At 38.4% G+C, this 20259-nt stretch overlaps 2 protein-coding genes across 4 annotated transcripts in view; one reads left to right on the top strand and one right to left on the bottom strand.

The window, feature by feature from the left end:
- The first annotated feature begins 1468 nt into the window (after positions 1 to 1468).
- esd (esterase D/formylglutathione hydrolase) lies at positions 1469 to 14517 on the top strand. Of its 2 annotated transcripts, none has more exons than XM_053496037.1 (9): positions 1469 to 1576; positions 4518 to 4591; positions 5775 to 5863; positions 5952 to 6050; positions 6230 to 6354; positions 10385 to 10504; positions 12034 to 12132; positions 12828 to 12995; positions 14314 to 14517. In XM_053496037.1, exons 1-9 carry the CDS (start codon positions 1490 to 1492, stop codon positions 14392 to 14394), a joined length of 942 nt encoding a protein of 313 aa, XP_053352012.1. In that variant the 5' UTR covers positions 1469 to 1489; the 3' UTR covers positions 14395 to 14517. The 2 variants fall into 2 exon arrangements, with proteins under 2 accessions (XP_053352012.1, XP_053352013.1); XM_053496038.1 differs by having other exon boundaries at positions 1519 to 1576; positions 4522 to 4591.
- Positions 14518 to 18125: 3608 nt separating this feature from the next.
- lrch1 (leucine-rich repeats and calponin homology (CH) domain containing 1) overlaps positions 18126 to 20259 on the bottom strand; it is a 71489-nt gene continuing 69355 nt past the window's right edge. For both annotated transcript variants that reach the window (XM_053496033.1, XM_053496036.1), the window contains one exon: positions 18126 to 18639. In XM_053496033.1, coding sequence (XP_053352008.1) covers positions 18526 to 18639 — 114 coding nt within the window. In that variant the 3' untranslated portion in view covers positions 18126 to 18525. The remainder of the gene's footprint in view (positions 18640 to 20259) is intronic.

Genomic DNA, 20259 nt, shown 5'->3' with positions numbered 1-20259 from the left:
GTAATATCGCCTGACAACGCAGAAATTAAAAGAATGGACATGCATCGACCCGTTTGTCTTTTTCATTACTGCATGGGCATGAATTAACGGGCTGTTGCGCTGCCGCGAGCAACAACAACAAGAGCGGAGAAGCTTACTGAGAAAGATACGAACGCGATGTGTTTACTGATGTGTTTACATGACTTCTTAATCTTTGACAGACATCGTTATAAACCATCTAACATTACAAAGGTAAGCATAATATAGTTTTCCGACTACATACACAGTTTGCAACTAGACAATCACCTTAATGCATTGTTTATTATAAACGGGCGATTAAGAATTATATAGAGACGGATGTACATAGAGAAGAAGCCATAACCATGTTCTATGAGAGTATAAGTTAACTTACACTCCGCATTCATCGTGATTAATAAAAAGGTGATCTGCAAAGATTCATAGAAAAAGAAATTACTCACTGGTGAAGATGAAGCAGGAACACGAAGCGTTAGTACAGATTCATTTTTTAGGAGCAGCTTCCTAGCAAAACCTTCTTTATATTGACCTGCGTTTATAAAGCAGTCTGGTGAAAAATGATTAGCGCAAACATGAACGCATTTAGGTAGATCGGCGGGGACGTTAGCTTCAAAAACTAAATTCAGCCACTGCCTCCTCAGCGGCTCAGATGTCGGTAGTGAATGACGACTGCTGTGTTCACTATTACACCCAACAACTGTACACAACACTCGCTTAGGCGACATTTTGCTCCAGCGGCGAAAAACAATGGCCGACAGCTTCTTCTTACTCGGAGCGGGTCTTTGCTAAAACACCAGTGTCAATCAACTAGTGTAGGAGCGGCCTCTTGTGGTGTGGCGTAACAGTAACAGGCATTTGAGATTGGCCTGATTTCAGAAGGGGCATGTTATTGTAATAAATGAAAAGAAAACCACTGGGCGGCTCTTTATCATCGTAGAGTGGTTGTGTACACACTCTCCTAACACACAGTTCAGTCCAAACAGCTTAAAAAAGTGCATGTAGGACCGTATGACCCCTTTAAATATTTATTGAAACAAAACTGACTCAAGTATATACTTCTAAATAAATGATTTGATTAATTTACAAGATGTTTTATAATTAAATATTATTGGCTTATCTAAGTATTTATTGAATAAAATTAAAATAGAATAATTGTGTCATATAAATATTATGTCGTCGTCGATAATAATGATAATAAACACATATTTTTCTATAATATTTTACGTTCCAGAGAGACGCGGTGACTGATGGGAAATATTTCGTGTCCACTTCCTCTGAAGCGGGACTCTTTGTGCACTTGTTCATTACACCGTTTGGTTTGGAACCGCACTTGTCATGGCGGAACACCCTGTGTAGTGCACTTTGAAGGGAACTTCAGCCGGTCGGAGCGCAGCCCTAAATGAGGCGTCACCCCGGCCCCGCCCCTTACCCCACCCCTCTACCCTAACGGCAGCTGTGTGACGGTGACGCGATCATGCCGTACCGCGACGTCATGACGTCACTGACCGCGCAAACTTCCACCAGCGGAGAGACGAGAGGAACAGACTGCTGCTCAGAAAAGGTGTGACCGCACGGACACCATGTAACATTTAATGTAAAGTTTTATGAACCTCGACACACTCCTGTGGTTGACCTGTACTCGAGCTGGTACTATACATAGTCACTGAGTTATTCGTTTAAATGAATGCAGCTGCCGGAAAGCAATCAGAATTTGGACTAATGTGAACCTGTCTGATATTACTCCTGGTTTCAGTCGATTTAAACCCGTGTGTGTGTATGTGTGTGTATGCATGTGTGTGTGTGTGTGTATGTATGTGTGTATGTATGTGTGTGTGTGTGCTGGTTGTCATTTTGGGGCTGTTTCCCAGACTGCACTAAGCAGGGTAGAAACTACTGACTGCTGCCCCCTGTACACACACACACACACACACACACACACTGTAGTGGACTCACGTGTATTAAGGCCACAGCAGGAGACTATTTTTGTAACAGTGTGGTTGGTGGTATATTAATCACAAATGAAATTCATCCTCTGCAGTTACAGTGTTTACATGAAAACAAATAATAAACATTTCAAACTCGATGTATTCGGCTAAAACATGGTGTCTGACCTAGGTGAAGAAATTAATCATCAGAATAAGATCATTTAAGAGGATTTTTCATAATCATTAACGCTTCTTATCTCCCGATCAACCCTTCGTTTTTTTTGTAAATATACAAACACATTTACATTTTTATCAGAAAAAAGAAACAGTTGCTAAATACAATAGCAGACCCTTTTATATTTAATTGGGCCCTTAGTGTAATTGTAATATTGAATTAAAATCTTACAATCACAATGGTTACAATGAATTTAGATTTCACATGCGGCAAAGACATACAGTGGGGCAAAAAAGTATTTAGTCAGCCACCAATTGTGCAAGTTCTCCCACTTAATAAGATGAGAGAGGCCTGTAATTTCCATCATAGGTATACCTCAACTATGAGAGACACAATAAGAGAAAAAAAATCCAGAAAATCACATTGTAGGATTTTTAATGAATTTATTTGCAAATCAGTATTTGGTCAATAACAAAATTTCATCTCAATACTTTGTTATAAACCCTTTGTTGGCAATGACGGAGGTCAAACATTTTCTGTAAGTCTTCTCAAGGTTTTCACACCCTGTTGCTGGTATTTTGGTCCGTTCCTCCATGCAGATCACCTCTAGAGCAGTGATGTTTTGGGGCTGTTGCTGGGCAACACGGACTTTAAACTCCCTCCAAAGATCTTCTATGGGGTTGAGATCTGGAGACTGGCTAGGCCACTCCAGGACCTTGAAATGCTTCTTACGAAGCCATTCTCTTGTTGCCCGGGCAGTGCGCGTGGGATCATTGTCATGCTGAAAGACCCAGCCACGTTTCATCTTTAATGTTTTTGCTGATGGAAGGAGGTTTTCACTTAAAATCTCACGATACTTGACCCCATTCATTCTTTCCTTTACACGGATCAGTCATCCTGGTCCCTTTGCAGAAATACAGCCCCAAAGCATGATGTTTCCACCCCCATGCTTCACAGTAGGTAAGGCATTCTTTCTCCTCCAAACATGAAAAGTTCAGTTTTTACCAAAAAGTTCTATTTTGGTTTTATCTGACCATATGACATTCTCCCAATACACTTCTGGATCATCTAAATTCTCTCTAGAAAACTTCAGACGGGCCTGCACATGTACTGGCTTAAACAGGGGGACACGTCTGACATGTCTCAGCTCTCTGCAGGTCATTCACTAGGTCCCCCCGTGTGGTTCTGGGATTTTTGCTCACAGTTCTTGTGATCTTTTTGACCCCATGGGGTGAGATTTTTCGTGGAGCCCCAGATCGAGGGAGATTATCAGTGGTCTTGTATGTCTTCCATTTTTTTTTATTAATTTTTTTTATTTTGATTTTGTAATAATTGCTCCCACAGTTGATTTCTTTACACCAAGCTGCTTACCTATTGCATATTCAGTCTTCCCAGTCTGGTGCTGGTCTACAATTTTGTTTCTGGTGTCCTTTGACAGCTCTTTGGTCTTGGCCATAGTGGAGTTTGGAGTGTGACTGTTTGAGGTTGTGGACAAGTGTCTTTTATACTGATAACGAGTTCAAACAGATGCCATTAATACAGGTAACAAGTGGAGGACAGAGGAGCCTTTTAAAGAAGTTGTTACAGGTCTGTGAGAGTCAGAAATCTTGCTTGTTTGTACTGTAGGTGACCAAATACCTATTTTACAGAGAAATTTACTAATTAATTCATCAAAAATCCCACAATGTGATTTTTAATTTTTATTTTGTCTCTCATAGTTGAGGTATACCTATGATAAAGATTACAGGCATTTCTCATCTTTTTAAGTGGGAGAAGTTGCACAATTAGTGGCTGAATAAATACTTTTTTGCCCCACTGTAAACCCAAAGAAGTGTATTTTTATAAAAATGTAAAATTGTTAAAATATTGCAACATGAATTTGACGTGGTTACGGACACTACACTGATTTCTTTTTGCTTTTCAAGCTTTTACCTAAAGCCATCTGTCATGTAAAGTACTGAGGTAGGGCTGGAATTTTAATGGTACATGTGCTAACAATAATTATTACAAAAAGCATTTTAATTTTATAAACTATAGTGACATAAGGTGTGTGTCTTTATACTTTAATTTAAGCAACAGTTTACAACAATTTTAGTATCAATACTCATAAAGAAATATGAGCATTTTCCATTTTTAAATTATTATTGTTTGAAGTGAGACAGTATAACGCAGGAAAAATTGCATTTTTCTGCACACATATAAAATCATCTTTCCAAAACAGCTGAAATTAGCAACTTGAAATTTTAAGGAAGGCAAGATCAGACACTTCCATGTTAGATAAACTTCAGAAGTAGCTTCTTAAGCCACACACATTTACTGTATTATATGTCTAAGATAAAAAAATAAAATAAAATCAGCAACGGTTTATGTTTCTCATGATTGTGTTGTGTTTTTGTTTGAAGCAAGCCATGGCCTTAACGCAGGTGTCGTCCAATAAGTGCTGCGGTGGATACCAGAAAGTGTTTGAGCATGACAGGTAAAAAAAAAAAAAAGACAAAAGTATTTTTATGAACTGATTTTATTTACACTACAACAGTCAGTTGTTATTTTAAGCCATGAAGGTCAGTCTTTCTTTAACAGTATTGTGTCAAGTGCATTTGCAAAACTCATCCAGCATCATGATGAAACTGTCTCTCATGAAGACCTTCCCAGGAAGCAGGACCAAAACTTTCCTCTGCTGCAGAGGAGAAGTTCATTTAGAGTCACCAGTCTCAGAAATCACCAATTAACAACCAGCACCTCAGATTAGAGCCGTTACAGTGTGGAAAGAAATCTCCAGGAACTTCAGTAAAGAACACCACACGTCTGATAACCTAATGTCATCTTAATCATCACGCCCTCTCCTCTCTCTGATCACCTTTAAGTCGCTTAAGTCATTCTGTTCACGGCTGAGGCTAAGCATCGAAGCTAACTAGCTTTTAACACAAGGCTGAATCCCAAATCCCTCTCTAACCTCTGATCAAGGGCACTACTTGGTGTGTGGAACAAGGGACTGTACCCCTACATAGCGCACTAGCTTTCCATTTAACTTTATTTGAGATTCAACCCCAGAACCCATAAGTCAACAGACTTGATATTCTAAATATATTTTATATAATTACACTAACTGTTGCTCATTAACTGTCAGTCACCAACACCACCAGTCGCGGTTCGTTAGTTCCGCCAGGCGCAGAAGGATACGTGTGGGCGGAGCAAAATATCTGATTAAATAAATAAACAAATCATAATCTGTTGATAATAATAAATGGCGTTTGTGGAACTGTTGTGTAAAAGTGAGTTTACACTGGAGGTCGTGCTGTTGTACTGAATATCAGCACCTCGTCTCTATGACATCATCACAGCCATGCTGATATTCAGAACAACAGCACTTCCTTTCTTGTGATATTGCTCACATTTAGTGTTGGTTTGTACAGATGTTTGGAAAGATTAGGCAGTTTTCGAGTTCTGTAAGTTACTTAGATATTTTTCAGAAATAAATTGTTATGTTGCATTGTGGGATTGGCTTATTGATAAATAATGATAATAATAATAATAATAACATATGATTCTTTATTAAAAGTCAGACCAAACTAACCTGACTAGGAATGAAAGGATGAATCAGCCAAATATTTGTGCTGCAGCTTCACTTTGTTCTTTCTTCTTCCTGCTTTTTTTTTCAGCTCTGAGCTAAAATGCAAGATGAAGTTTGGTATCTACCTCCCTCCTAAGGCTGAAAGTGGAAAATGTCCCGTGCTGTATTGGCTCTCTGGTATTTAAAGCCCTCTTGCAAATGTCCAAATGATTATGTAATTATGTGAATAGAAGTTTAGTAAGACGTCTGTGTTTGCGTGTGACAGGACTGACCTGCACTGAGCAGAACTTCATCACCAAAGCAGGAAGCCAACGGGCTGCCTCCGAGCACGGCATCATCATCGTGGCCCCAGATACGAGCCCACGTGAGTGAGATTCGGACATGCGTCACACTAAAACACACACAAACGTAGACACACGGTAGGCCTCACCGGTCAGGCTGGCTGTGCTGGGAGGAAAGTGTGAAAAACATCAATGATTGTGAAACATCTGTAAATATAACATAAGTGTTTTATCCAGTTTTGTCCTATAATCGTCCTGTTAGGTGGCTGCAATATCGAAGGAGAAGACGAGAGCTGGGATTTTGGAACAGGAGCCGGTTTTTATGTCGATGCTACGCAGGAGCCATGGAAGAGCAATTATCGCATGTACTCCTATGTTACTGAAGAGGTGAGAACAAACACCCATTATTCTATACCACTGTGTAAAGTCTTCTCCAGCAGCACATCCCAAAGATTCTCAGTGGAGTTAAGATCTGGACTCTATGGTGGCTGATCCATGTGTGAAAATTATGTCTCACAAATCATCCTGGAATATGCCTCGTGCCATCATGGGGAAGAAAACCTCCATAGATGTGATAACCTGGTGATTCAGTATAAAGAAAGTGGAAAAAAGGACATGTTACAGGTGTCCTTTCAAATTTTAAAAGACAGTTGGTGAATTTATCAAAAAACTGTAAAAATTGAAAGAACTAAATATTTTTCTGATATTATTGTTTCCGATTGTAACAATCCCCTTGTTTTGTTTACAACCATTAACACTGTGATTAATGGTCCACAAACAGCTTGTTTGGAAGCTTCAGATTAATTATGTGAAAAAAAAATTCACTATTTTATAAATAAGGTTGAGAGCACTATAGCCCTCATCCACCTTTCTTTGCCTAAGCCATCAATCCCAACCACATCCCCTGCTGTAGTAGAACAATTTGAGCCTGTTGGTCTGCCTTTGTTAAAAAAAATATTGTTGGTCATATGAAACCCTCTGGTTCCTCTAATGATCTTCTTCCACCCCGTCTCTTTAAAGAGGTCTTTCCAACCATAGCTCCAGATGTACTCAATATTAGTAACAGCAGTTTGATAAATTGTATTGTCCCAGGTGGTTTTAAGCATGCCGTGGTACAGCCATTGATTAAGAAGCCTGGTCTTGACATTTCTGTCCTCTCAATTTTTAGGCCAATTTCAAAACTTCCTTTTATTTCAAAGATTTTAGAAAAAGTTGTTTTTACTCAGTTGAATGTGTTCTTAGATGAACATAAAATTTTCGAGGTGTTCCAGTCAGGTTTTAAAACCCAACATAGTCCGGAAACTGCACTATTAAAAGTTTTTAACGATATTCTTTTAGTCACAGACTCTGGCCACTGTGTCATCTTGGTTCTGCTTGATCTAACTGCGGCCTTTGACACAGTGGACCACGATATTCTCCTGTCTCGACTAAAAGATTGTGTGGGAATCCAAGGCAGTGCGTTAGAGTGGTTATGATCATACCTGACATGTACAAGTTTTAGTGTCCGTGTGGGGTCTGCTGAGTCCTCTGCTGCTCCCCTCACTTGTGGAGTCGCCCAAGGCTCTATTTTGGCCCCACTCCTCTTCTCCCTATAGCTCCTTCCTCTCCTGGCCATTCTTCGCAAATACGATGTCTCTTTTCATTTTTATGCGGATGATTGACAAATTTACATGCCCTTAAAACAAAAGCAAACTCATTTTGTTCAACAACTTTTAGAGTGTGTTGAGGAAATTAAATCCTGGCTGTCAGCAAATTTGTTACATTTTAATGATACAAAGACAGAGGTCATACTGTTTGTCTTGTGATGCCTCTGTTGCTGATGAAGATTTGGGTGCTCTGTCACAGTATCAAAAGTCCATTGTAACAAATCTCGGTGTAAAATTGGACTTAAACTTGAAACTTGATGCTCAGATCAGTGCAGTTGTTAAAACAAGCTTTTTACAACTGAGACAACTGGCCAAAGCCAAACCATTCCTTTCTCTACATCATTTTGAGATTTTAATTCATGCTTTTATTACGAATCGTTTAGATTATTGCAATGCACTTTATTATGGGCTTAGCCAGGCATCACTTGCACGATTGCAGCTTGTACAGAATACTGCTGCACGGCTTTTAACTGGTACTAAAAAATGAGAGCACATTACTCCGATTTTAAAGTCATTGCACTGGCTCCCGATTTGTTTTTGTATTGATTTTAAAATTCTTTTATTTGTTTTTAAATCCCTACATGGCCTCGCCCCTCAGTATGCTGACATGAGTCAGCTGCTAAGTCTCGTTTGGTTGTCCCCAAAACACTGAGAAAACTCAGGGGGGACCGTTCCTTTTCTGTCGCGGGTCCTAAACTATGGAATGATCTGCCGGTGCACCTTAGACAGATTTAATCTTTTATGGTTTTTAAGTCATTACTTAGAACTCTTGCTTTTAACACAGTTTGATTTGTTGACTGATATTCCTGTGTTTTATTAAACTGATACGTATTTTAATTATGATGTACCCTATTCTTGTTAGGCTGTGTACAGCACTTTGGCTGACCTTGTTGTTTGCTTGTTGTGCTCTATAAATAAAGTTGGATTGGATTGGATTGTACAGTGGACACTATGCATGATGGGTGCATTGCTTCATGCGCTTCCCTTTTTACCCTGACACACCCATCACTCTGGAATAGGGTCAGTCTGGGCTCATCAGGTCACACGACCTTTTCCCATCGCTTCAGTCCAGTCTTTATTCTCCCCAGCTAACTAAAGCCTTTTTTCCTCCTGATGAGTCTCACTAAGTGGTTTTCTTAAGCCTACACAGCTGTTTAGTCCCAATCCCTTGGGTTCTCTTCACATTGTGTGTGTGTGGAAATGCACTAACTGTCACTATTAAACATAGCTATGAGTTCTACTATTATTTATTTATTTATTTTTGTACGATTTGATTTCACTAAGTGTTTAAGTATCTCTCATGACACTCATTCAAGATGTTTTTCCCACCACATCTTTTTCTCAAAGGTGATTGGTCACCACTACCTCTCCAGGGTTTAATAATGTATTTTATAGTTCTCCCAATTTCAATATTTTCAGTAATCTCTTTAGTTTTTTTTTCTTTTTTGCTCTCCAATATGCAGGACAATAATTTGACCCTTTTGAAACAGAGGAACATTCTTGCCCACCCTCCACCCCCCACAAGATGTGTTTGGGTTAAATTACTTGTTGCAGCTGAATCGTATTAATCACTGCAGTAATTATCCAGTGGAAAGTAAATATTCTGAATTGAGTTTGACTTTTATTTTAAAAGGTTTAAATGGTTAACCAGTCAAATAAACATGGTACCTTAACAAAATGAACCAGTGTCCCTCATCATGAGGATATCTGGAAATGCTGGTGCACACAAGCACTGTGAACTACACAGTGTTGGACTTGCTGCCATTATACCTGCGAGTAAACGCCTTTAGACCTGAGGATGTAAACATGTGGTCTCCACTGTGGTCTCCACTGTGCTTCTAATACAGTGAAACCTCAGATTGCATGTAACGCGGTTTGCGAGTGTTCTGCAAGACAAGCAAAGATTTTAATAGATTTTGATTTAGAAAATGAACAAGTCTTGGTTTACGAGTACCGAGTATCATGTATCACGCATGCGCTTCTTGTTTTGACTCCGAGCATCCGTGACATAAACATATTTTATCTTGTGTCTGTATGCGTGTGTACAGCGCACATGTAAAGCAAAAGCAAGTCTCATTAGAGAGGTTAAAGATCTATTTTCTCTCTCTGTATCAGCCTGCTCTTTGTGTCTGTGTGCAAGCACATCATTGGACACCGTGCCCCCCCCCACACAAAGACCCTTCCTACTTTCGCCGTTACAGACACACACACTATCTCTGCTCTACACAGAAACACTGCCCTAGCGTGATTCTTTTTAAAGGTAAAGTGCAGGTTAATTTTGTTTTATTTTTACTTCACAGCAGGGATTCCGTTAGTGTGTCGCTCAATCGAGTGTCAATTGAGAGATTTCTTGTTTATTTTTCCGAAAAAGCAGTGTTTTCGTTGTGTGCACACGTGTGTGAAAAGAGTGGAGGAAGGGTAACTGTAAGACGAGAAGGGGGAGAGGGGACATTCACACACACACATACACACACACACACACGCACATACACAGCGCCTGCGCGCACAAATGGAAACACTTATCTGTCGGGAAAAGTTAAAGTGCAGGTTATTTGTTTTATTTTTACTTTATATTTTGTGTTATTTTTATGTATATATTTTTTGGGCTGTGGAACGAATAATTTGAGTTTCCATTATTTCTTATGAGAAAATTAGATTTGGTTTACAAGTGTTTTAAAATACACTTTCTCCCATGCTTGAAATATGCTTGCAATCCAAAGGTTCACTGTATAATCTCTAATTTCCTGTCTGTTTATGTTTCTTTTATTCAGCTGCCACGTTTAATAAACTCAAATTTCCCTGTTGATCCGGAGAAGATGTCTGTTTCGGGGCATTCTATGGGGGGCCACGGCGCTCTCATATGTGCCCTGAAGAATCCTGGAAAATACAAGGTAGGAATAGAACATGTTAGCAGTGGTTTATTTTTTTTTCATGCCACTTGACCACTCTGTACATATACAATATATATGGCCTAAAGTATGTGGACACCTGACCAGACGTGCGCATGGTTCTGAAACCACAGGCATTCATCTAGAGTTGGTCCTCCATTTTCTGTTATAATGCACTCCGCTCTGCTCTTTCCATGTTTTTCCAACATCTAGCAGAAAGCCTTCACAATAGAGAAGAGTGGGAGCACATTACAGAAAACACAGAACCAAATCCAGATGAATGTGTTTGGTGTTCATTTAGCAATAAGATGCTCAGGTGCTGATGTTGGTATGTCTAGAAGGCTCTATTTCATGTTCCTTCCAAAGGAGATGAATAGACACACCATTATGTGTCTTTATGAAGCTGTCTGTGTGGATCTCACAGTGGTGGATAAGGGTTTGGGGACTTTGGGTTCCAATGAAGGGAAATTATAATTCTAAACATTACACAGATGTACTGTACTAGTCAGTTACTCGCATTACACTTTGTGGGAGAAGAACCAGAAACATTTGGCCGTATACAGTAATCCACGATTTACAAATGATCTCCGTTGCGAGAGCTTTTTCATAACTCGGATTTGTTCTTAAGTCCGAGTCTTATACACCTTTGACATGAATAATGGTAAAATATTGGTATCTGGTCCAGTGCAGTGTCTATTTTTTGTACGATAGATGTGAGCTAGTTCTGTGATTTGTTTGCATCTGTGATGTTCGTAGATCTGTGGTCCGTTTGTACCTGTGGAAAGCCACCCAAAAATATTAACAATATTGCCAATGCTATTTTTCCCTATAAAAACAATTAAACCATTTAGAAAAGACACAAAATAAATGAAATATAAATAATAATAACATAAATAAAATATTAAATAAATAGATATTAAACCTCACCGTAATACATGATTCTTCTCGGCACCGACTGCTTTAAAAACCAAACCGAAAGCGGCTTCCTTTTCTTTTTGCTACTGTCCTTGATAACATTCTTGGGACCCATGCTGCTATGTCTCCACTAAATCTTACACAAAATGCAAAGAAACCAACAAAAAATATGTAAACTGACTTCGCTTGGCTTTCCACTGAAACAAACAAGTCTCCTGGCATACGCGCAACTTATCCAGTGTTGGTCTCGGTTCGGTCGCTCGTCTGCCGGAAATGCTTCGTATGCTGAGGCAAATTTTTTGCAAATTTTCATTACTTAAGGGGAAAATTTGTGAGGAGGGGTGTTTGTTTGCTGTGGTACTGCTATATGTAAATGTTAAGATAATTATATCTAAATGTTCACAATTATATGGTTGACCCATTTTATTCTATTAGTTATTATTTAACTGTAGTGCTGTTTAATCTGAACTTTGCACTTACAAAACACATTAATGCTTAGTTGACTGTTTTTTTCTTCTAATAGGTGACTTGTTTTTGAGGTAATGAGGAGCACAACATATGAAAGACTGGACTAACACATGGCTTTAACCATTAATATGTATATTTGTTTTTTATAGGCTGTTTCTGCCTTTGCCCCCATCTGTAACCCCATGCAGTGTGCTTGGGGACAGAAGGCGTTTTCAGGCTACCTGGGATCTGAAAAATCCACCTGGGAGGTAACGAGATTATGGTGTTGAATTGAGATGTTACATAAACAAGATTTATAGGATAAAAAAAATAAAATAAAATTGCAATACATTATTATTAAATGTTTATATTTTTGCTGCTACGTGAGTAAAAACACTGGGTTGATGCCTTCTATGTGAGCTGAGCAAAAGAGAGCTGTGCTGCTAACTAAGCTACGTTAGCTATTAAAGATTGTGTTTCTTAGACATTTAAAATAAGTCATGCTAGTGTTGGATGTAATTCCGCGCAGTCAGCAACCGCTGTGACTTTGCTGCTGCTGAGACACGTGACCCGGAGCATTAGGCCATAAATTACGATTAATAAACCTGAGTCGTTCCACAATAACAAAAGGGGGCGCGCTAACTGTGCGTAGCCGTGAGTGTGCTATGCTCCTAAGGGAAAGGATGTTTCAAGACCTTTTTAATGTCACCTCAGTGAGCTTCATCTGTTATAAAGTTATCTGATGGTAAATTTGACGGAATTTAGTTTGATTTGGATAATACAAAATTTTCCTTCAACAAAAGGTTAATAAATGAGGTCTGTTATAAAACAAGCTGCTCAGAACATTTATTATTAATTCAAATCTGGTCATTTTATCTGGATTTGTTTTTGCTGTTATCTGAATATTGGCTGATCTGTTACACATTTATCACGTATTCATGCAGTCTTGTGCTTTGTCCTACAGGCTTATGATGCTACAGTCCTGGCTGCCTCGTACTCGGGTCCAGAACTGGACATTTTGATCGATCAGGGCCGTGACGACCAGTTCCTGTCGGCCAGTCAGCTGCTTCCTGATAACCTCATCGCAGCCTGTTCGGAAAAGAAAATCCCCGTCGTGTTTCGACTTCAGCAGGTTCGTACTGCAGCGTTTGATGATCAGGAAGCCACTCGGTGTTCTAGCCAGTTGTACAAAAACACCGCGCCTCGTTCCTCAAAGCTGCGTAGAAGTCAATTCTACTACACCTGTAATGTTTTATGAACAGATGTGCAGAGGTATTCTGAGCACAAAAGAGCTTTTATTTACCTCGTACAGCCATGATTATTTACTTTTATTCTAATTTTGCATGGTCGAATTCATGCAGCTGGATGTGATTCTGAGCCAATCGGAGTAAAGCATTTAGGAGTTTCCAGTTACACAAGATTTGAGAAAAGTCGGACAGTGAGTGAAATACATTTCAGTGAAGTTTAATTAAATTTTATTATTATTATCCTAAACATCAAATGTTTAACACGTGTTAACAGAACGGAGGCTGGACTTGAAGGTTCGTGTTTTGCTGAAATAACTATCATGTAGTTGCTTTTCCTGGTTTTCAACTCGACTAAGAGTTTGTCTGCTATCAGTGTCGCTATAATGAGGCTCTGTTCCAAATCAGGACGTTGGGTCGTAGAATTTGTTGCACACTTGCAAGTGTCTGCTTTATTAGGAACACACGTACACATCCTCCATCATGCAGCAGTTATTTAACCAGCAGCAGCAGTGCATAAAATCATGCTTAGATCCGCATAACGCTCCGACAGATCTTTGTTTTCTTTCAGTGAAATGTGTACACAGCAATGATTTGACATTAAAGTCACATGACTGGGTTTCACAGGATATTTAGTGTAATTGAAATACATAAGCTGTATAAACCTGACCATGTAAAAGTGCTGAAGCTTGTGACAGTTTGTACTTTTTATTATAAAGCTTTAGGAATATCGTCTTAAATAAGTTAAACGTGCATCATTTCTTTCCTGTATTTCCGTCCTCACTAAACAGGAAGCCACGCTATACACTGAGGAGAGCAGTAACCATTATAAACATCTAGTTAAATCGCTTTCCTAAGTCATTGTACAAATTATAGAAGTTATGAACGGTATACAAACGGTAAGATTTCATTGAAATGTGGTCTTTTTATTCCCCACAGCTCCTAAGTAGTGGAACTTGTTGCAGTTCCTCGTTTTCTCTGTTATTTAAATGTTACGTTCAGTTGCTCAGTATAGTATATAAGTGTAAAGTATAAGTAAGTGTGTGAGAACATGTGTACTGTATTCTTTGGTGCTTTGAGTCGTCGTGCAGACAAAAAACTATTGACAAACTGAATCAAAATTCCAATGTGACCTATAAACTAAAGTGTTCACAAATATTTAAACACAATGTAATAACCATTTTTCTCCTCATTTTGCTTCATCAGGGCTACGACCACAGCTATTACTTTGTGTTCACGTTCATCGACGACCACATCAAACACCACGCAAAGTATCTGAACGCGTGAGAGCAGAAAAACAACCACATTTCACAACATAAAAAAACAACAATAAAAAATATTATGTTGTGATGTCATTTGTCAGTCTGATTTGTCTGATCTCTAGGATTTCAATAAAGCCTTTGACTAAGAGTTTGTGTGTTTATTTATTTATTTATTTTTTGGGGGGTGGTGGGATCAATGTGAGGGGCAAAACATGCTAACATTACATGCCAAACAACAGTGGTGCATGGGGCCCAGTTGGTCATGGTCGATGTATGAGGCAGGTCCAGTTTTACACTCACTATCTAAACTGCATTGTCCTGTATTCATGGTCGCGAGGGCCTGGAGCCTATCCAAGGAAACTTGGGGCATGAGGCGGGTACACTCTGGACAGGGTGCCAATCCATCACAGGGCACACACACATACATACACACACACTCATTCACACACTACGGGCAATTTTGGTAATGCCAATTAACCTAATTAGCGTGTCTTTGGACTGTGGAAAAAAACCTGTGAAAAAAACAACTCAAATGAAACCCAACAAACTCAGACAGGACTCGAACCTGGACCATGAAGGTACAAGGTGACAGTGCTAACCACTACACCACCATGCCAGTTTTACATTGTCAAGAAATTCAACCCTCTATGAGATTTACATGGCCACCTTGGAGTACACTGACCAAAAAAAAAATTATAAATTTAAAGCCTACTTGAACTTGTAAAAGAGAACTGATTTACAATCCCAGTATCTGGGGTCACCCAGGTGAGCATGAGTTCTCTTTAGAGTCCGGTTCTACTCATCTCTGGGAGTTTCTCCTCACCTTTGGCTCACTTGCTGACCATAAACATTAAATGTACATTTCTGTTAGAGTTTTAAAACTAAAGTGATAGCCAGTGAAAATTAAAGGTACAATATTGTTATTGTTATTATTATTATTATTGTTTTGAATCTTTACACAATATTTATTACATGCTGTTACACTGATTTAGACCTAACGGAACATAATACACAGTACAGCTTTGTCAAAGGTAAAATATATTTACTGTAAAATGCAGGTGGGTATATACACACACACACATTATGTACAAAAGTTGAGGCAAAAACATGACAGTAAAAATCTGCTACAGTACATCACGGCAAACATCAAAGAACCAACACTGGTTTAAAAAAAAAAAAGTACAGTCTAAGCTTTTTACAATAATAAAATGTGATTGAAAGTATAAAACTAAAGGTACTTTCTTTCAGCAGGTATCAAAAACAGCCTGTTCCTTAAAAAAATCCACTGGTCTTAGAAGTATATATTAAAACATCTGTGCCAGGTGGTGTTTGGTTTAATACAGTTCTGCCTACGCATCATACACTCCTGCTGTCTGTCTGGCAAAATCTAAAGATCAGTGTTCTTGTGCATAACACGGTCACACTAAAATAAATTTAACTAGTTAAATTAGTAATCTGTTAAAGAATTTGCTATCTAAGCTTGTGTTTTATTTATTCTTTAATATTCTATACCGCTTATCATATTATAGGGCTTGCGGGGGGCTTGGAGCTAATCCCAGGAGACTTGGTGGGGTACACCCTGAACACTTGTTTCTAGCTTGTGCAACACAGAGTTTGTCTAATTAACCTGGTTTCATATAATTGTTTCACTTTTTCTCCAACATTTGCAGTTTCTATGTTTCTCAGCACTGATATCGTTGAACCTCATACGGTTTAATGCAACCGTTAGAACATGTATAACTGTTTTTTACGAGTTAGTCAGCTCACGATTTTCTCCTGTTTATTCCCTGTGATGTTTTTCCACAATAAATATCTTTGTAAAAATAAATTTGTAGGCCGAGCGCTTTTGTGACATTCCCTGCAAATTAAGTTTAAACAAAATCTGAAATCTTTCCTTAATGGTTAAAAACGAAAATCCTGAACAAACAGGAGAACTGTGTCTCTGAAAATATTTGAGTCATGACTGCACGGCTTAACCTTCACCAACACAGTAGAAATGTATCTCCTGTTTATTATACAGTAAAACATTTTAATATTGTGTAATACTGCGCTCGCCTGCCAAACTGTAGACGTGATGGATTTTGCTCATTTCAGAAGCAGTTAAGTGATTTTTTAAAGCTTTGTACAGCTGTATTTTCTCAATCACAGAGCTATAGATTTGCTGCTACTAAATTGAAAAAAATATGAAGTCAGTGTATTTGTACAACATAAGCAATAGTGCAATACTGGCATACAGTCTGGTCTGTCCTGATTATTAGAGGAAAAGACGTTTTCAACACAAAAATATTAGATTACTTTACTGTATTACGTAACACGTATTAAATTAATTTAGTTAGTGAGTTTGGTGGTATTCTTCACGGATGCAGGAGATTGTGAAGTCTTTTAAAGTGTTTAGATACACGTGTGCAAATACAGGATTCAAACAACAAATAGAAAAATATATACTTACTTTAAAATCTACGACTCTTTTGCCAATGAAAACTCATAATTATTTTTTGTGGTACAAGGTAATACAAATATATATAGATTTCTAGAATAATTCTGAGTTTTCATAGTTAGACTTTCTCAGTTCACATTAGGTACGACGTGGCAAAGTGGAATTTCTGAAGATTTGGCGTGAATGCTACGCTGCATGTGGTTTAGGAGTTCCCTGCTAACTGCAGCTCCAACCTACAACTGGTTCCCAATTACTGTTTAATGTACAAATTTTTTTTATTAAACAGTAACAATGATTTTATCTTCTAATGTCGGGGGGGCAGAGTTTATTGGTGCCACTGCTGAGGGTAGGCAGCTAGTACAGTTAGCTTGCTTTGCTAAGTAATGCTAGAATGTGAAGTAAAGCAGACAGCCTTACATGTACAGCGGTACCTCGGCGTACGAGTCTAATTTATTTCAGAGGTGAAATTTTGTATTTTTAAACACGCTACAATCTACTGTAAATGCAGATTATCCGTTCTAGCCACCTAAAAATATTACCAATATTACCAATTTCCAACACTATAATCAGATTTTTGCATATAAAAACAATCAGAACATTGAGAAAATGCGTAACTTAAACCTTACTTAAGCTTAATTTATGATTCCTCTTGGCAACGGCTGCTTTAAAAAACCAAACTGAAATTTTTTTCTTGAAAAAATTCAGCTCTTAAGGGAAAGATTCTTGAGGCGGGGAGTCCGTATACCGAGGTACCGCTGTAATAATGTTCACACTGCTTAGTGTCTGGTTAGCTATAAATGCTATATGGCTGTAGCTTCTACCATTTTCATCGGAATAAAACCAAACCCTTGTCGACAACTAAACATTCCTGCGGGATTCTCGCATGATAGTGTGAACATGACATTACTCAGAAAAGAACAAATAAAACCATCTATTCAAAAACCTAATCCAAATTATATACACAGTCTAAAAGGCTTTAAATCAACTCTTCTATATAATCTCTAGTCGTACATATCACTCTGTCCCGCCCCAAATGTACATTTCCCTTTTTCTGCTACTTAGTTTTGTCAGTTAACAATAAACTTACACTTATTCCAATTTGCACACATAAGTAATCATGTGACTTAAGCAGAGAAAAGACAGATTTTTTTTTTTTGGTCTACTTACTGAGGTCACACCTCCCCTGAGACATCCAAAAAGCGTCCATCTGCTCGAATTCTCCAAATTATCTCCAAAAACCACTCTGCATTGATTTAAAACATTTAGGAGTGTTTGGAAGGAAAAAAAATCCTCAAAGAAACAGAAAAAAAGGGAAAACGTTCTGATCACACAATATATATATAATTTTATTGTATTTTTGGCTGCGTGTTGCCCTGACGCACGTCTCTCATCTTGACCAGACGCCTTTTGCATCTAAGTTTATTTTAAAAAACAGAAAACTTTGAGCAGAATTGCCGTGGCTCAGCTTGTAAAAAAAATCATCGCTAATTAAAATGTAGTTACGTTTATTTTTTCCTTTAAACCATATTTTTTCTTTAATAAATAGCTATTAAATAAGGAATGTTCTCTCTCCCTCTGTCTCGTGTGTTCACCTTTGGACTATTAGGCTAATAAAGGTTGACTGGAACATTTGTGTAAATGCGTACTGGATATCATGCTTTAAAAAAAAGAAAGAAAAAAAGATGAGTTTCATTAGGTTTCACTGATGTGTATAACAGTTCACGTGAAGAGGTTCTGTTTCACCAAGGCCTCGTCCAGCAGAGCCTGAACGGTGATACCCACTTTCACTAAACCCTTCTCCTCCAGGATGTGATGAGGGAGACACAATTTGTCCTGTAGTACAGAGAGAGACACAGAGAGTAAGACAAAATAAAAAAAAGGGGACACAAAATTAATTAAACACATCATAGCACAGATATATATTTATCATCACTATCAGAATGAATATACAGTATATATATGGAAACACACAGTGGGCAAGGAATTAAGGAACTGCTCACACACTGCACTCTCTCTCTCTCTCTCTCTCTCTCTCCATACTGCTTACCCTGTACAGGGTGAGTGAGGCTGGATCATATCTCAGTGCAAACAAACACAAGCTACTCATTTCTTGATGAAGTGATTACACATTCTTGATCTTCTTAATCAGCGTGCATTCTTAACCTTCACAAATGAGCAGAGACTCTCACGCCTTGTCCTGAATACTAAATGAAAACTACTTGCTTTGGGGAACAATTTAATTCAACACAAACACAGAAAAGTGTGTTTATTTAATAACATTAATAATATTCAATTATTTGTCACATGTACCTTATAGCATAACAAAATGACATTTTCACATATCCCAGTCTGGGGTCAAAGCGCAGGTTCAGCCAGGTTACAGCGCCCCCTGGAGCAGATAGGGTTAAGGGGAACCCACAGCCTTAACTGATTGAACAACATTTACTAGTTGGATTTGGAACAAATTTGGAACAAACAAATTTATTCCATAAGGCTTTAACCATTTTTTTTTATATGAAATATTTAAATCATATACAGGGTGGCCCATGAATCCAAATCCACATGCACTTGTCCTTAAATAACACCACTGGACTCATCTAAAATCAGTTATGTGTAGTACTCTACACCAAAGGAGGAAATCATCTGTGCATGGAACAGCGTCGGGTCTGGAACATTAGGAAACGGTCAACATTCTTGTTTCTGGCGTATACACACACACACACACGTGCCGTGAAATCAGAAAGCGTATTTGCTTCCATGTACGCACATTTTTGCCAACAGATCCAGACTTCTGGACCAGCCTGTCCTTAACAACTCGCAGTAGAGTTAGGGGTCCAGGCACCACATGTTCAGGGTCCTCATAATGACCTCAGCAACATGACTGCCTTTTATATACAGTACTGTGCAAACGTCTTGAAATGCACTCTAGAGCAAGAATGCCTTAAAAAAAAAAAAACATTAATTAATGAAACAAAGTCAGTGTTTGGCATGACGACACTTTGAGGACCCTTTAGTCTCGGGTACGATGCGCGCAGATTTATAAGGAAATTTTAATTGTGCTACTGAGTTTTTTCAGAATGCTGCAGAACCAGACTGTTGCACTTGTTTCTTTTTCGAATGCATATTACCGTAGCGTTCAGTTTGTCTTTTTTCATTTGTTTTGTCTGAAAAGTGATTATATATTCAGTACAGTATAATGTGCTGCTTTCTTTTCTGGCGTACAAATATTTTTCTTGAATGACTGAATTTTGTCAGAAACGTTTTCTGTGTATGAAGCATTTCTGGCATACGAGTGAACAAACTGCGCCGAATTGAACGCCTAAGTCACGTGTACTTCTGAGGGCCGTTCAAAAAACGTTTTGTGGAGTCTTATGATTTAGTGAAGAGACAGCATCATGGGTCATGAAAATTTTATCAAGGACGGTAGCAAAAAGAAAAGGAAGCCGCTTTCAG

Source organism: Clarias gariepinus, chromosome 5 (genome assembly GCF_024256425.1).
Source record: "Clarias gariepinus isolate MV-2021 ecotype Netherlands chromosome 5, CGAR_prim_01v2, whole genome shotgun sequence".
Lineage (NCBI taxonomy): Eukaryota > Metazoa > Chordata > Actinopteri > Siluriformes > Clariidae > Clarias > Clarias gariepinus.
This window is presented reverse-complemented; position numbering and strand designations above follow the sequence as displayed.

Excerpts from the sequence above, each read along its gene's own strand:
- esd (XM_053496037.1), top strand. The coding sequence starts at position 1,490 with ATGCCGTACCGCGACGTCATGACGTCACTGACCGCGCAAACTTCCACC. Across the intron at positions 4,592-5,774 it reads AAAGTGTTTGAGCATGACAG|CTCTGAGCTAAAATGCAAGA; the intron begins GTAAAAAAAAAA and ends TTTTTTTTTCAG. Across the intron at positions 5,864-5,951 it reads CGTGCTGTATTGGCTCTCTG|GACTGACCTGCACTGAGCAG; the intron begins GTATTTAAAGCC and ends TGCGTGTGACAG.